At 40.2% G+C, this 17580-nt stretch overlaps 1 protein-coding gene across 1 annotated transcript in view; it reads right to left on the bottom strand.

Annotated features, from left to right (window-relative positions):
- Window positions 1–3358: 3358 nt before the first annotated feature.
- Window positions 3359–17580, bottom strand: part of LOC124605733 (trimethylguanosine synthase) — a 67786-nt gene continuing 53564 nt past the window's right edge. The window contains exons 8-9 of the mRNA XM_047137612.1: window positions 11522–11823; window positions 3359–3710 (exon numbers count right to left, since the gene is read on the bottom strand). Of these exons, the coding sequence (XP_046993568.1) occupies window positions 3603–3710; window positions 11522–11823 (410 nt within the window). The 3' untranslated portion in view covers window positions 3359–3602. The remainder of the gene's footprint in view (window positions 3711–11521; window positions 11824–17580) is intronic.

The following is a 17580-nucleotide window of genomic DNA, read 5'->3' as shown; positions in this document are numbered from 1 at the left end:
CATTGTTATTCAAATGAGCTGTGTTCATTGTATTTACTGTTTGAGAACATAACATACTGAGGAAAATGTGGAAGGGGGCAGTCAAATGAAAATGAGACAGATAGGGAAAAAGTAAACTGTTTAGTATTCAAAAAATAGTTGCGGCAACTGTTAATAAATTTGTTGCACTGGGAAACAAGACTGCTGATGTCTTCATGGAAAAAGTTGCGGTTGCCTATGGAATCATAAGTGTACCAAGGGGTTACCTCATTGCCTGAAGCAAATTGACAGCCACAGATCTTATTCCCCTGAGCTAAAAAAAACTGCACGGGAAGAGATTGGCACTGTTATCAAATGTGCAAGGCTTCACAGCGAAACTTCTGCAGTGTACTTGAGACAACCATTTCACAGATGGGTGGGTATTATCCTGCAACAGAATGCCATTCAACATTCTTGGACTTTGGACTTGATGGCATGCTTCATTTTTGCAGTGTCAACATACAGTTATGGCACTGTGTTCCAGAAAGTCAGTAGCAGCAGGCAATAGGAAAAAGTCATAATGACTTGCCCGGAGTTGGTGTGCAAGGCCACGGATTTTTTTGCTGGGGGTGAATCCGTGTGCTTCCATTGTTAGCTCTGATGCTTGCTCTCTGGTTCAAAATATGACACCATATGTCATCTTCCATGACAGTACAGGGCAGAAAATTATATTTGTCTTCATGGCACTATTCCAGTGATGTCAAAATTCTGTTCAACTTCTGCTCCTCTGTCAGGCTGTGGGGAACCCATTCTAAGAAAAGAATTGTCTGCGTTTGACATTTTAATCAAGCGATGGCAGTGTGTACTTGGCACTGTTTTTGTTCTTGAATCGATGATCAATGTCTGAGGGACAATCATTGCACAGACTTTTTTTTTCTTCAACACAATCTGAAAAAAGTGTTGAACACTTGATTTAGATATGTTTAGTTCATTGTTCCAGTGTGACACAAATCAAGACCTTACAGTTATTAGTTCAAGCTGCCACCGTAGTTACTGCACTGATGTTGCTTTATGCAGGGAATATAAGCAGTCTCAGAACTTTCTGGATTGATGGTGTATGTGTAGCCTATATTCCAGTCAACATCTTGCTGGGTTTCTCTATTTTCTTAAAATAAATAGATTTTCATCTTGTCTCTGCTGACAGTTATCCTTTTTCTATTTATCATTGCTCTCCTCTCCATCTTCTACTCTTTAAACTGTTTTTCCAAGTTCTGCTTGAAATAAATTAACTTCTGATTACCAAGGGATAATGCACTCCAAAAATAAATGTTACCCATTGTTCTTTGCTGGACCTTTGGTGTGTGTGTCTCCAATATAGGTTTGTTGTTACGCTTCCTTTCCTCCACATATGTATTACTTTCTGTTGCACTAATGTTATTTTTAGAAATTACAAGGTTTTCAGTTTGTACACTGTGGTACTATTTTATGGTGTGAGTAAGAAGACTTGTTGCTCTCACATTAATTCTTTTAACCTTCACCCTGAAACTGTTGTGTAATGACTTATCAAATTATCTTGACGCGCGCGCGCCCACACACACACACACACACACACACACACACACACACACACACACACACAGAGAGAGAGAGAGAGAGAGAGAGAGAGAGAGAGAGAGAGAGAGAGAGAGAGAGGGGGGGGGGGTTGTAATTCTGCATTTTTCTGAGCACTTGAATCTTGGCATTGTTTTCCGTGCCGCTTCGCCATAGTGCCTGTTCCTTTGGTGATGTGTGCATGTCCAAAGGTACATTTCATCTTAATTCAGAATAACATAGGCACTGCAATATTGTATTTATCCACTGGCACCGGGTAAGCGATTTTCAAGTAAAATTCTCACATGTAATGGGAATATACATGATGGACATCTGAGAACAGTTTGTAGACACATGGGTGACAAGGAAGTTCATGTCTGGCCACGAGTCTTGCATGGATAGCCAAATGGTAAAGCGACCACTCACGATAAGCAGGAAATTTGGGTTCGAGTTGCAGTCTGGCATATTATCATTATTTCATTCTATAGCCAGTGGTTGTCCATGTCCTTCCATGCATCATTTTATAATGAATCTGCTAAGCTAATTACTAACTGTTGCATTGGATTTGAAACAAAAAGGATGGTATAGACAACTGTAGTTTGGGGCAGATTCATTGATGTTTAAATGTTTAACACCTATTTGCTTCCACTATCTTGGAACCAGAACTCTAATGCACAATAAATCATTTCTCAGTTTGTTTGTTACCATTCCAGAATTTGTGTGCGACACACGTAATAGGATGAACAGCAAAAAATTCACATATGTAACACTTTAGCACCACCCATGTCATGCATAAAGAAATGTTTGCAGAAAGTAATGGGATACTCGTTCATGCAAATTAAAGCCTAATATAAGAGTGCAGAGTGTAATCTGAATCTGTTGCATGTAATGTTTTATTTATGTGATCTTCAGAGGTAAAATAATTTTTTTACTACATATGTTTCCCCAATTTTTCCAACAATTGCAAAAGGTTCCTTAAATATTGAGACTTGACTGTTTTGACTATATGATACTTCCCATTTGATCTTCAACACTGGTGTAAGCACTTCCTTCTATTCCATACTATATTTTAATTATATACATGTTAATGGCTCTATTAATCACTGACAACTGTAACTGAGGTCTTTATTGTATGATTATATGATAGCGGAACAAACACTGGTAGCAGTTACTTCTGTAAAATATCTGGGAGTATGCGAGCAGAACGATTTGAAGTGGAATGATTATATAAAATTAATTGTTGGTAAGGCGGGTGCCAGGTTGAGATTCATTGGGAGAGTCCTTAGAAAATGTAGTCCACCAACAAAGGAGGTGGCTTACAAAACACTCGTTCGACCTATACTTGAGTATTGCTCATCAGTGTGGGATCTGTACCAGATCGGGTTGACGGAGGAGATAGAGAAGAGCGGTGCGTTTCGTCACAGGGTTATTCGGTAACCGTGATAGTGTTATGTAGATGTTTAACAAACTCAAGTGGCAGACTCCGCGATGCAGAGCGCCTCTCTTGCAGTGTAGCTTGCTCGCCAGGTTTCGAGAGGGTGCGTGTCTGGATGAGGTATCGAATATATTGCTTCCCCCTACTTATACCTCCCGAGGAGATCACGAATGTAAAATTAGAGAGATTAGAGCGGGCACGGAGGCGTTCTTCCCGCGAACCATACGCGACTGGAACAGGAAAGGGAGGTAATGACAGTGGCACGTAAAGTGCCCTCCGCCACACACCGTTGGGTGGCTTGCGGAGTATAAATGTAGATGAACCAAATATCTGTTAAGTCACTTAGGATTAGCAGGCTGACACTACACTCAATACTTTGAAGTACAATCTGCATTTATTACAAATTTTGTCAATATATTCAGAGATCATGCACAAAACTTTTAAAACAGACATATGTTTTGGGTAATACACAAACATAGCTCAAGACTTATGAGGAGTCGCCTTTCTTTAACATCAGTTCCTTCACAATGCACTGAGTACATGAGTTACATTTTCATAAATAACACTGAGTCATCAAATGATATTAAAAATGTTTATTGGTACATTAATTGCCTAACTGTTACTCATGTATAAGTTCTCCATAATACGCTGTGACTGCCACAAGTTTCTTGTCGAGAAAATTTTGTTCTATTTCTACTTGACCACCTGGACCTGCAAGCATCACCAGCTGAAATATAAAATAACCATATCATTGTGTGTTGCACAAGTTGCAAAGGTTAGTAAGTGAGCATCATAGTGATATGCCATAATTATTATGAAACAATTACATCAATTACCAGACAAAATTTTTTTTTTTAAAAAAATGTAATATGTACCAAGGTTTTTGTTATGTAAGAGACCAAACTCTTACCTGATTTAAAACAAAAATACAACTCCAGGAATCGCTTACACTGGAATTACAACCAATGAGTTTGTAAAACAGAAGGGTCATTAAGCTCTTTTTCAAACAGGTGCACCAACAGTACACTGTTATGCATGATGTTCTCTTTCTACACACCAGCAGTGTTCATCACAGTTGATCCACTTCCTCAGATTTCAAATATAAAATAGATCCTTGAAAGTTGAAGTAAGCAGACAAGCTTAAAGTTTTAGAAAACTTGTTTTTGAAAACACAAACTAACCTCACAGTTTAGGCAGCAAGCTTTCCAGTTTCCTTTGAAAGATATACAAACTTGACTATATCACCACTGATCAATTAAAAGCACCACTAATTAAAGTATGTCAGCTTTAGCTGATTAACACAAGCAATTTTTTTTTTCCCTCCAATGAGTATTTGCCTAAAACCAAATATATAACATCCTTCACTGAACGATCATTTCACAGGCACGGTAATTTTTTTTCTTCTAAGAGGTTCACTCTCAAACAGAGAAACCACAGGAATGAGGCTTTATCTTATTCTTTGGGTCACCTAAATACACAATTTTTGCCAAGTTTCAAATTAGAAAATATTCCTCCATCGTAGTTGATGTAGAATGCAGTCTTAATAAAGGTGAAGTACATTTTCAATATATGTCAAATCCACGAGCAAACAGCTGTACTTGCCATTTCAAACACTATCTCCCACGTAGCTGAGACATTTGCAGGACACCTATCTGTTTAAATGATAATTTCCTATAGGAATATGTGAAAATTCTCATTTATTACCTGAGTAGTTTGGTACAAAACAAAATTTCCCACCCTACTGAGGCGCCGCCTTGCCCCCCCCATTCCTATACAAATTACCTCTTTAAAGGCATATACTTTTCACATAGTATTTTTATGGTGTGGAACATATCTACGAACACCTCTGCCAGAGTTACGATTTTCTGAATTTGTAAATGAACTAAGGTTAACCCAATTTAAAATAAATGTTTACTCCCTCCTTGTTTTGGCCAAAAGGAATAACAACAGTATTCAGATACATTAAGGAAACTGTGTGGAATTATGATAGGGCTTTAGCCCTTAGGGCTAACTGAGTCATGGAAACTGACAGAGAAAAAGCACTAAATGAACAAACAGGACAATGCATTAGCACTGACGGGTAACATATCAAACATTATAACTGCAAATTATGTCAACCTGGAAGATGCAAGTGCAGACAAAGGTAGTGAACTTACGGCAAAAATTTAAGTGCAATATCGAAGAAATGAGTGACCCAACAGTGGACCCGAAGAAAGTGGGTACACTTACTGTGGTACAAGAAGCATTGAAAACTGTCAAGAAAGGGAATCGTGTTGTGGGCAACAGTAGAGCCAAGCTTAATGTACACAAAATAGATAGTATAAAATCTGCTGTAGCATGTGAAGGGGAACACAAAAATTCAGTTAGTTAAAAACCACTGTCACCAGCACCAATTGAGAGAACTGAGACAATCTGAGGAATAAAGAAGAGATGGAGAAGCAACATACCACAAAAGTAGACTAAAGAAATGAGACGAGACTGACGCAATTCCCACCAATATGGAATAAATGATTCTAACTCATTTCTTATATATGCTGAATGTATTTCTCTGCCTCTCAGCAATTCCAAGTGTAACATTTGTCAACCGTGTCAGTAAGCATACTAATCTGAGAGGTGGTGAACAGAGTCTGGTACATGTCCAAGCCGGTCAGGCACGTCCTGGCCTGCAGGCGGCCTTGAAGGAGTTGTGCAAGACCTAAATCGCGGAATCGCGCCACTCGTAATACTAGATGGCGGCGATTGACTTTCTAATGAGGCTACCACAGGGTTTTCACTCGCAGAGGATGCCCCTGCAGCTCCGAATAGGTACGCTGGCATGCGTGACATGGCACTTCCCATCCGTCGTCAAATTGAGATTGTGAAGAGTCTTCACTTGTCCTGTGCTCCCGGCGAAGAAAGTCAATCGCCGCCACCTAGTATTACTAGTGGCGAGATTTAGGTCTTGCGCAAATCCTTCAAGGACATGCCTGACCGGCTTGGACATGTTCCAGACGGTGAAGCAACTGCTTCGCGCCGCCGTGGGTATGAAAAGATTAGCGATTCCTTTCTTATCACCGTAGATGCTTCTTCTGTTGGTGGCAAACAACTCTTTGTTGACACTTCTTTCTGTTTGGTCTATTTTGGAGTATTGTGTGCCAGGAACCTTTTGCGCAAGGTAATTTGACACATTTGCTTTGTTATATGAAGGTGAAAATTAAGATGTTTTCAGAAGTAGTTCGTTCCGGGCTTGAATTTATGTTTGGTAGTATTAATGGAGTCTGATGTTCAAAAAGAAAGGTAGAAACCATGGGCAGATTGAGTTCAAATTGCCACAGTGGGCAAACAGTGTTCTTGCTACACACGCCCCAAGTTAATGAAATTTTACACACCTGGTGCCTGGTTTCTTTGTTGTCAAGCAGGGCTTGATACAAGATGTAGATATTAACATCGTTAACAATGTACTTGCCGAGAACTGGCTTCAGAAATGAAAATTCTTCATGCTCACGGTAGCCTAAAAGAAAGGCTTGAGCCATCGGGAAATTAAATACGCTCCATCTTGATCAGTTAAACTGCTTTCGCTGGTCACATACTTCTGACAGCAGTCTGCATTATGAATATGAGGTGCGCCACAGAACCTTATGTTGACAATTTCAAGCAATGTTACGAATGCCTCAGTTATGGCTGCACCCAAAAATAGTAACACAGTGGTGTACAATGTGCAAAACGTGCCACGCTACACAACGTACCTGAATGCAATTTCAAGTGGGTTATTTAGTGTATCTACTGCTGGATACCCAGATAAGAATTGCAGTGAAACCTGCAAGCAGAAGTATACTGAATATAAAATAGCATAGTATAATATGACAGCAGAAGAGGCACTACAATTGGAATACGGTAGCTTGTATGTAGGATGCACTACGTCCCCTCCTACAGTCTTCTGAATTTCTGCCACTGAAGAATGTTTTATCGGAGCCACCTACAAGAATCCCACTCGTCTCGCTGCCACTGGAGGAGGGTAATTCTATTCCACTTCTACATATACTGACACAGCTGACCATGGCACTGTTAGCCAGCATACCCACTCCTGCATCTGCAATACTGCCACCACGGACCTGGCTGGCTTCATGGTTCATCCTGCTCAATAGCAGCCAGCACCGGACACAGAAAGAAATGGAAAACTTGCTATTAAATCAGAAGCAGCAGTCTGAGAGCCCGAAGGCTTCTCCCCCCCCCCCCCCCCCCTACAAGGTATAATATGTTCACAAAGAAATGAACGAGGGTTCTGAATCTGCAGAAGGCGGACCGCTTATTTGTCCCAAGCAGTAAAATGGACTATCCAGGTAACGTACAATATCCCGCAGTAGTAAGTACTCTGCAATACATTAACCACAACTTTGGTGGCTGCTTCACTACACACAGAATTTTAATTTGTCTCCTGAGATCACCACTTTCAACTTCATAGATGGGTACTTCACGATACAAACTAATGGATCTCACCTTACACTGATGGCTGCACCCTTCTTTCATTGTCATTAATACATTTAGATACTTATTATTCGATGTTACATTTTTCCTTACTGTTTCTCAATTACATTTCCAGGAAAAAAAAAATTAGTACACCCTATTAGAATTTCCAATTCACTCAAGATTTATTGTTGTAACAGTGCATATGGAGTACATGAAATGACTTGATTACATTTACAGATCAATAACAGAAGCAGTTTTGAGCTACCAGGTATCAACCCATGCTGAAACACCCATATTAGTGTAGCCTCCATGAGCAGCAATGCAGGCACTGACTCTGGCATCCAGTCAGTTGTAAAGATAGCAAATAGTGTCCTGCGACACATTAGGCCACACCTGCTCGACACGGTCACATAGCTCTGAAAGAATTGTTGGTTGGAGGGTCATTTATTGTCCTGTCTTATCCAACACTTGCTCGACTGGAGACATGTCCATATACCATCTTGCATGGCACACTGAGTTTCACAGGCACTGCGTGGGTGAGTATTATCCTGTTGGGACAACCCACCATTTCCTATTGTAAGAACAGCAAAAGAACGGCTCTAACAACATTCTGAATGTACCGATGCTGGTTAGCTCGCACGCACCCCGCTAATGAAGTAAAAATAATTTGTAAGGGACAACGATGCTACGAGCATAAAAAGACTGTGCATCTTTTTGCTTAATCTTATCAATTTCACCAACTGCTGCTATTCATTCCAATGAGTGGATTCACATTAAATGTTTCATTTAGTGTGTTAGGTACCTCCTCACAGATGACATTATGCACAATAAATCTAATTGTTTCCCATCACAGAAACTGAGTGACTTGTGATGCAAAAAGAAAAATAATGAACACCCACCTTTTCAGTTCTACTGAACTACTACTCAGTCACCATTTACAAACTGATACCATATAAACCTGTACAATGAAACACCTGACCTGCGATATCTTTAACTCACTTGCAGCAGTGTGGTACAATTTGTCTGGCTTGTACTAAAGGACCTGGAACATTTGCAAATGCAATAAATGTAGATTGTCTCAGAATACAAATCTGTGTAATAGATGCCATTCCATATCAATTGTATTCAAAATACTGAACTATTTTATCTCTGACAGTTTGAAATACCTTCATTTTCTGCTTATAAGCATTGAAATAGTAACTAATTTTCAGTTAATGGTATTGCACATCCAACAAAGCCCAATTTAGAAAGAGAATGTGTATAAGAACAAATTTGCAAAATAGGAGCGCACCCATGCATGAATGAGACAATGTATCAGAGCAGTCGTAAGTTATCCTCCATTCTCAAGTCAAACAGTAGAAGGCTGAATGCTCTCCAAAATATATGCACCATATACTGGTTATGGCAATGTGGGACCTGACATTTTAAAACAAAGAAACATTTGCCTGCTGGTTAAAGTTAGCATTCTTTGAAACTGTGGACTACAAGACAGTTTTGGGTGTGGGGTGTTTTGAATTATGGTTGTGTAATATAGTGGTAGAGGTTGGATCTGAACTAACAACATGATTTACATTGTTGCCAACCATTGCTGGCAAATGCACATTACCCATTACCAAATATGTTGCGCACTCTGCTTTTCTTTTTGTAGCTTGCTATTTTTGTATTTTGAAACGAGCGAAGAGGTAAGCCTGTTCATAACAAAGTTCGAGTACAGCTCTCATGACATCAAAAGAGATAGACAATTCATGTGCCAACTGTGCTTTTGCAAAAACTAAGAACATGAGTAAAAACTGGCTGACCTGCACAAGGGAGTTGGGGCATTTTCCACCTGTGCTGCTTCAAAACTATCAGACACTCAAGGTACTTGTTTGCTTGTTTGTTTGTTTACGTTTGTGGTTGCCCACTGCATTGCACAGCCCATACAGTGGGTGGTTTGAGAAGTCTTGTAAAAAGGCAAGAAAAATTTTTGTTTCTTAAACAACTCATTTTACTTCTCAACATAGTATCCTGTGAGGGATACACACTTGGTTCAGAGATCTTCCAGCTTTTTCATCCCATCAGGAAAATCGGTTCAGTCAAACTCTGCAAAATACTTACAACCGTAATTGTCACTTCCCCATTTGATGAAAATTTCTTCCCAGAAAGCAAAAAGTTTCAAATTAGGGAACAGGAAGAAGTTGCTTGGGGGCTAACTCTGGTGAACAGGGTGGATGAGAGACCAGTTTATGTACTTTCACCATTGTTATCACTGATGTATGGGATGGTGCATCATCACCGTGAAAGAGCACTTTGTGTGTCAACCTTGGACTTTTTTTTTAGCCAATGCAAGGTTTAGACTATCAACAGTGAGGTGTAATAGGATCTGGTGATGGTTCTACCATTTTCCAAGTAATCTATGAATATTATTCCTTGGGACCCCCCCCCCACAAAAAAGGGGGTAAGGGAGAAGAAGAAGTCAGCTTACAGAATACTCTTTGTCTTTGGTGCACTTTTACCAGCCACTGTCCATTGTTTTGACTGCTGTTTCGACTCTGGTGTGTAATGATGGACCCAAGGCGGAAAATAATAATAATAATAGTAATAATCTTGTGGACTGTGATTAATCATCGCCAGAAGTTGTGCTGAGATGTTGTGTCGGGTACACTTTCGGTCGACTGAGAGCAATTACAGCACCCATCTTGCACACAGCTTCTTCAGAGACAATTCTCCATGCCGGATATTATGCACCCACTTAGTTCAGATGCCTAGTCTCAGAAATTCCGTTAATTTTTATTCAGCAGTCTTGCATTACCATATCATGGATTTTGTCAATGGTTTCCTTTGTGACTAACTCAACTGGACGGCTGGAGCGCATTTCATTTTTGGTGCTTGCCCGACCATATTTACATTCATTAATTCAAAAGTAAATTGTCTTCAATTATGGCTCAGAGTCCATGTGAATGTCACCCACTTCTGTTTTAATTTGTGCAGCAGTCCAACCCTTCAAATTAAAATATTTAACAACAGCACAAACCTCTCTTTTCTCTATTTTCAACTGCAGTTGGCACACTGACCAATTCAGACAGCTGTCAGCAATGAATTATATGATGTACATTGCTGAAATTCTCTATAGAATACTTGAATTATCAAACTTGCCAACCATGAACACACACCAAAAATTTTCAATTCTTTCATGTAAATTTACCAGACTTATCAAACCACTCTCTTATTGCACCCACCCCAAGTCTCCCTATAATGTGGAAGTAGAGTTATGGAAGTAGAGTTACTTTGGGTTCTACTTCCACTGTAAATAGCTTGTTAGTTCTATCTGCAGCATTGTCAAGTGCGGGTCACACAGCCCTTCAAAGGACTCTGCAATAAGAAAATCAGGGCGACAGATTTGAAATCGGTGTTCTGCAGATTCTGTAATTATTGAACTGGATGGAAAACAAAGAATGTTGGGAAATACCTTAAATAAAGGACGTACTCCCTTCAAAAGTGAGAAAATGCTGCTGCTTCTCAACAGAAACAACCACTTGCTGAAAGCTTATATATAGCCAATAGAAGTTAACAAGCAAAGATCGTTTTGGAAAAAACTAAGTTCTTGCAGTAGCAAATATTCCACTCAAAAAGCTCTCATAGAGAATAAAAACTATTTATTCTCTTTTATCATAATTTTGTCTCCAATGACTGTTTTTATTTCTCTTTTCTTTTATTTTTGTTTCTTTTTCAATGAATTTTGTCCTCAGGCACATAGGTTGGGAAATTTTTAAATTTGTAATCAACTATTTATGAAAAATTTACTTCTTTTTGCCAAAAAACAATCAAGTCTCTACTATAGCAGATAACATTTGTGCGAGGTTTTGAATATTGTCCATTTATGTATCTTATTTTCTGTATGTAATACTAGTACTATCAAAATCATACCTTCCGGAAACTGGTTCAGAGGATGTGTGTTTTAAACTATGCAGCAAGCTTAATGTGCATGTCTGTCAGTCTGCACGATACGGCTAAATAATTCCTATGGTATGCTTAACCTATGACTATCATAATTCATTCAAGACTCATTTGACGTTCACATTAATTGTAAGCAGGAGACAAAAAAGTAGTTACCTGGTCTGTGTTTACATTCCGTGGGACGTAATAAGCAATGTTTTCAGTTATAGCCTTTGAAATTTCAAACAAATGACTACCACCAACTGGAGGCATGATGTGGTCAATATCAAAAACATCAACGTCAAGATATTTAGGACCACCCCATGGTGGACTAAGGAACACCACATCAATATCTCTCAGAGATGGAGCTAAATTGAGGTAGTCACCAACTAAGAACTCTATGCGATCTGCCACACCATAAATTCCAGCATTGTGCTTTGCTATAGCCACTTTCTCTGGATCAATGTCAATTGCAATCACTGCCAAAGAAAACAAGTTTATGCTTTAGTAACATTACAACAATGATTATTAACACCACTTGGGTGTGATATTAGCAGACATTAACATGGTCTTACAAATTGTGTCAATTGAAATTTAATTTAGTAAGTCAGCACTGAAAAACACTAACATTAATTATTTACAGATGAATGGAATGATTAGTAGAAGCTGACTTCGTGGATAACCAGATGGGTTTCCCAAGAAATGAAGGAACATGCAAAGAAAGAGGCATCCTTTCACTTATCTTAGGAGACAAACACTTACTTACAGCATTTGTAGGTATAGGAAGTTTAAACAACATTGCCTAGAATAAATTCTTTGAAGCTCTGGTGTGATCAGAAACAGAAAACAGGGAGCAAAAGACTAAAAACCAGACAGCAAGTATAAGTGTCTAAGAACATGAACGGGACAGAGTCAGTGAGAAGGTAGTGAAACATTGAGCAGTCAGTAAAGAAAATGATTGTGAAATTTGGGAATTAATCTTCAGGTAGAAGAAATAAAAACTTTGAGCTGTACCAAAGACATTTTAAGTCTGACAGAGACGGCAATGGGCTTGGAAGATCAGCTGAAAAGGAATGGATAGTGTCTTAAAAAGATGATATAAGATGAACATCAACAGAAGCAATAATGGAGTGTATCCAACTAAAATCAAGACAATACTTATGGAATTAGATTATGAAATTAGACACAAAGTATCAGGTGATAATGGCAGACGCAGGAATTAACTAAAAAAAAAATTCTGAAAAAGTTAACTTGTTGACATTGAAGTATTTGTCTGGGATGTAGCATTATATAGAAGTGTGGGGTGATAAAACAGCACATACGAGAGGAGAATAAAAACTTCTAAATAGTGGTGATACAAAAGAATGCTGATGACTGGTTGGATAGATTGAATAATGAATGAAGAGGTACTGAATCTATTTCTGAGAAGAAATGGAGCACGGTATGAGGAGAGAGAGAGAGAGAGAGAGAGAGAGAGAGAGAGAGAGGAGTCAAAGACAGGGAAAGAGAGGGGACGGGGGGCGGAAATCTGTAAGAGGAGACCAAAGCTGGACTACAGCAACTTAGTTCAAGTTGCAGCAGTTATGCAGAGGCTTGCACAGGTAAGACTAGTATGGAGAGTTGCATCAAACCCATAACAGTACACATGTAGAAACAATACCTAAACAGGAAAGTGTCCCAGCAAAGTAAAATGTTTTAATCAATAACAATGGATAAGAAAGTCTCAACACAACATTTGATTCAATGTATTACATCCATTTTAACATTATGAGCAATGCATTATGCACCAAATTGGAAATTTATGGTAAGGTCTTATAGGACCAAATTGCTGAGGTCATTGGTCCCTAAGCCTACACACTACTTAATCTAACTTAAACTAACTTACACTATGGGCAACACACACACCCATGCCCGAGGAAGGACTCAAACCTCTGACGGTGGAGCCGCATGGACCATGACAAAGCGCTTCAGACAGCGCTGCTACCCTGTGCGGCTTTATGCACCAATTTTAGTCTACATAATATGAAGGAAGGAATATTATTGTCATTTTGATGACTAACTTAATGGAGATGGAGCAGAACTTTTGATTGAAGGAAGTTAAGTAATCATCCTGGTATTTGGCTTAAGTTATTAAGGGTAACCACAGAAAATTTTAAACTGGATGGTGATTTGAACACCGATCCAAATGAGAGTCCAGTGTCTCCTCATTGTCCCACTTTGCTCAGTATTAAAAAATTTGTTTATTAAGATTAATGCATCATGCAGCTGCATGCTTGCATTGTGCAGTGTAATGCAACAGTCTGGTAAAAATTTTGTACGGTGTTATAAAATGAAAGAGAATGAGGACTAACTGTACAAAATAGTGTGTGCAAGATTGAAGGCTATCATTCTCTGTCATACTAGTAGCACATTCATAAATGATAAGTCAAGCCTTATTAACATTTAAAAGAAAAATATTAAAAATCACAGAAAAATAGCATCCTGGCAGTAGCCATAGGAATTGACATGATGCTGTACTGTTACAGAAGGGTATACCAAGAAACTTCATTTCTGCCATTACACAAAGGAGTCCTTGATAAAATAAGCTGTGACTACATTATTGAGAAAGTATAAATCTTCCAAGGCCTCTTCTTTTCTTCCTTCTTTCTTGAAAATAAATTAAGTACGAAAATTTATGAATCTATAAATATTATCTTCGTTGCTCACTTCTCTATTAAATTTCATTTTTGAACAGTCTCTGAATGTTTTTGATGTTTGTTGTCTTTTGATCTAATCCAAATTCAGCAACTATTCCAAACAGAGGTTCTTGGGCTCTGCTGTTACTAAAAATGTTTGAAACTGACAAACTTTATGACTTTTTTGCTTGTTGTGCATTAGAAATTATTTACTCGAATCCTAAGATTCCCAGTTTGTTTCACATATGATCGCCCTTTTCTGAGTACATCACATTATTTAAAAAGTTGATCCAGCTGTAGGTCCGCTTAGTCGAGGAGAGCTTTGGACAAAACTTTGCAGGTACCTGAAAGTATTGACATTCCACAATTATTGTTTAGGGCTATCTTCATTTTTAGATAGTGGATGTACTATTACCATCTTCAAATATTTAGGAATTTTTTCAAATTGTCATATTTCATGAAAAATGTCTGATTTCCCCCCCTCCTGCTTTTTTCCATAATTATCTCGCTTTTGTCCACTCTCAAACTTTATTTCGTCCAGAGATTTAATTATGTCCTTTAATTTCTTCATACTTGGTGGTTCTGAATCTCTATTTCACTGTGTATACATAAAACACATTTTTTGTGATAATTTTCATAGTTAAGTAATTTAGAAAGTTTTCAGCATGGATGTTACAAGTACTACTCTTGGTATGTGCAATTTCGCCATGTTTGTTTCTGAACTGAAATGACAATGGAGCATATATGGCGGATTTATTTTTAAGGTTCTCTACTAATTTATTGAATATTTCTATTGCTTGTATTTTTCGTATTCACTTTCTGAATTTTGTGGATCTGATTATTCTGTTTCCTCTGTGAAATTTTCTTTCCTTTGAAGTCTTCTACATAATCTGCGTGTTCTGGAGCTTTCATTTTCAATTTTCTGTTTCTTTTTTTTTTTTCTTTCTTTCTTTCTTCGTATGAATCACATCTATGAAAAATTTTGTAGTAGTGATCAAATGTAAGTCTAGACATCTGAGGATTTCGAGTTTCGTAGCTTCAGTTTTATTAATGTGAGAGATCATTATGTGATCCAACTGATATTCACCTAACAAAGGACTGTGAGAACCATTTCTTAGTTTTGCAGAGCATTTCCACAAAGAAAAAAAGGAAGCAAGATTATAGCCTGAATAACATTACTTGATGGTTGACACTTTCCACGCTGGAGCTGATTTCCTCAACTCAGAGTGCTCAACATGACACTTGAACCATTTGTCACTGCCAAACTCCTACAACAATTGGTCACTTCACTTCCAATTTCTTATCTGGCTTTCTTTCTTGATGTGTTTGGATCTCAAATCCTGGGTGAAGTATCCATGCCAGCAGAACAGAAATGTGGAAAACACAAGTCCGAAAACCATTTACTGGTCTCACCAAAACGAAATAAACATACAATCTCAACTGTGGATCATCACCGATATACAATAACAAATAATAATAGAAAAGACACGACTCTTGACGGGAAGAGATCACAATCAAACAATTCTACAATGTCGTTCGCTGATTATACCAAGTCCATCTGCAAGAGATCGGTCAGCTAGAAGAGGCGCCTGGCCTTGGTGTAGCTCTCTAGACATCCAAGCGGTGCATTGAACTGCCCTTTGCTGTCAATGTGCCTTCTTACAAAGCCCATTTGGCGGATGTATCCACCGGAACTATTTGCGATCACGTGCCTGGCATATCAAAATAGTTCCTGGGCTAGCTGCAACCTCTGGTGAAGCTGATCTGTAGGCTCCGTGAACGGGTAGTGGTCCCTGGCGGCTGTTAATGGAGACCTGGTGTGCTGTTGTGTTGTGGCTGCTGGTAAATATTTGTGTTGGCAACACAGATGATAAGGTTTTCCTGGTGAATATATGCCCTGTCACGAAGGCATCCTGTGTTGATTGGATGTGAAGTGGAATGCCAATGCCATAGGCACTACAATGTCAGAAGTCGGCGGCCACACCAGACCTAACCCCTCCACTGGCTAAGTAGAAGGTTTATCTTGATGTCGGGCCCCGGGGTCGTCGGCAAAAGGATACTGGGGAGATGGCCACAGGTGCAGGATCCACCTCCATGGGCGTACGGACTGCTGCTGGAGGGTCTGCCTGGGGTGTGACCGGCAGAGCTGTCAGAGGTGGCGGTTGGACGGGGAGAGAAGCACCGTCATCCCCAAGGGCCGACGACCCTGGAGATGGCAGAGGAGCGGGCTGTGGACCACACTGGGGGCAAAGCTGGTTGATGTGCTTCCAGCACACCATGCCGTCGGCATGGGTGACAGCCGCCATACTGTGGCTGATGAGCAACGAGACCCTGGCGGGGACCCATCGAGGATGATTCTGGGTGAACGCCACAGCCCAGACCGGATCCTGCAGAGAAAAACAGGGCCTGCCGAAAGTGGAGGAGCTGGACAACAAGAAGACGGAGACAGGAGAGACAAGGGGGGACCGATAAGAGCGGCTGTGAAGTTTTTAGCTGCGGATGACCCATCCTGAAAAGTGGACCAGTAGAAGGAAAGAAAGATGGTAAGTGCCTCGTCCAGGGAGTGTTGGGAACACAATTTTGACATCTGGGCTTTGAATGAATGGACAAACCATTTGACTAATCCATTAGATGCAGGATGAAAGAAAGTGGTATAAATCAACTGGATGCCCAGCATGGTGCAGGAGGAGGTAAATTCAGCAGATGTAAATTCAGGGCTGTTGTCAGTCACCAATGTCTCAGGAAGGCCCTCAATGGTAAAGATGTGGGAAAGAGCTCGGATGATACGGGGGGGGGGGGGGGGGGGGGGGGGGGGGGGGGGGCGTTGTGGAGGACATGTGGGAGACATAAGAAAACCCACTGCCTGCATCCACAAGAATATGCCAGGAGGAGCCGAGGAGTAATGGACCCATGAAATCCAAGTGCAAACATAACCGAGGAGGAGGTCACAGTAACAGGCATCGGAGGGGTGCATTCTGGTTCCATTGGACATGAGGCCACCATTCAGGTGATGGCAGCATCCATCCCCCCTCCAGCAGACGTGCTGGCAGGCAGTCCATTTCGTCAGGACAATCTCCCAATGACCAATGTTCAGGAACTCCAAGGCCCGCTGGTGGAGGGAGGGCAGCAGCACAACCCGCCAACGATCATTATCACCCAAGATGATGAGGACCCCATCTCTGACAGACAGGTCCTGGCAGCGATGCCTGTAGGCCTGGACCTCCTTTGCGGCAATAGATGAATGTCTGATGGCAACCCATGCTGAACATGGTGCATTAGTGCCTGGAGGGTCGGGTCTTCTGCCATGCGACTAGTTTGGTATCCAGTGGCAAATCAGCCACTGCCTTGGCAGGGGTGTCTTCCAGTTGGAAACAGGCAACCGGGTCAGCATTGAACTCAAGGTCATCACCCAGTGGGAGACGAGACAGAAGATCCTTGCTGGCATGAAGAGCTGTGGCCCAGAAATGGATGTCGTACAAATATTCCGTGGGGAACGAGGCCCAGTGCTGGAGGCGGCAAACTGTCCTCATGGGGATGGCAGACATAGTGCTGAACAACAAG

This window comes from Schistocerca americana, chromosome 3 (assembly GCF_021461395.2).
Source record: "Schistocerca americana isolate TAMUIC-IGC-003095 chromosome 3, iqSchAmer2.1, whole genome shotgun sequence".
Lineage (NCBI taxonomy): Eukaryota > Metazoa > Arthropoda > Insecta > Orthoptera > Acrididae > Schistocerca > Schistocerca americana.
This window is presented reverse-complemented; position numbering and strand designations above follow the sequence as displayed.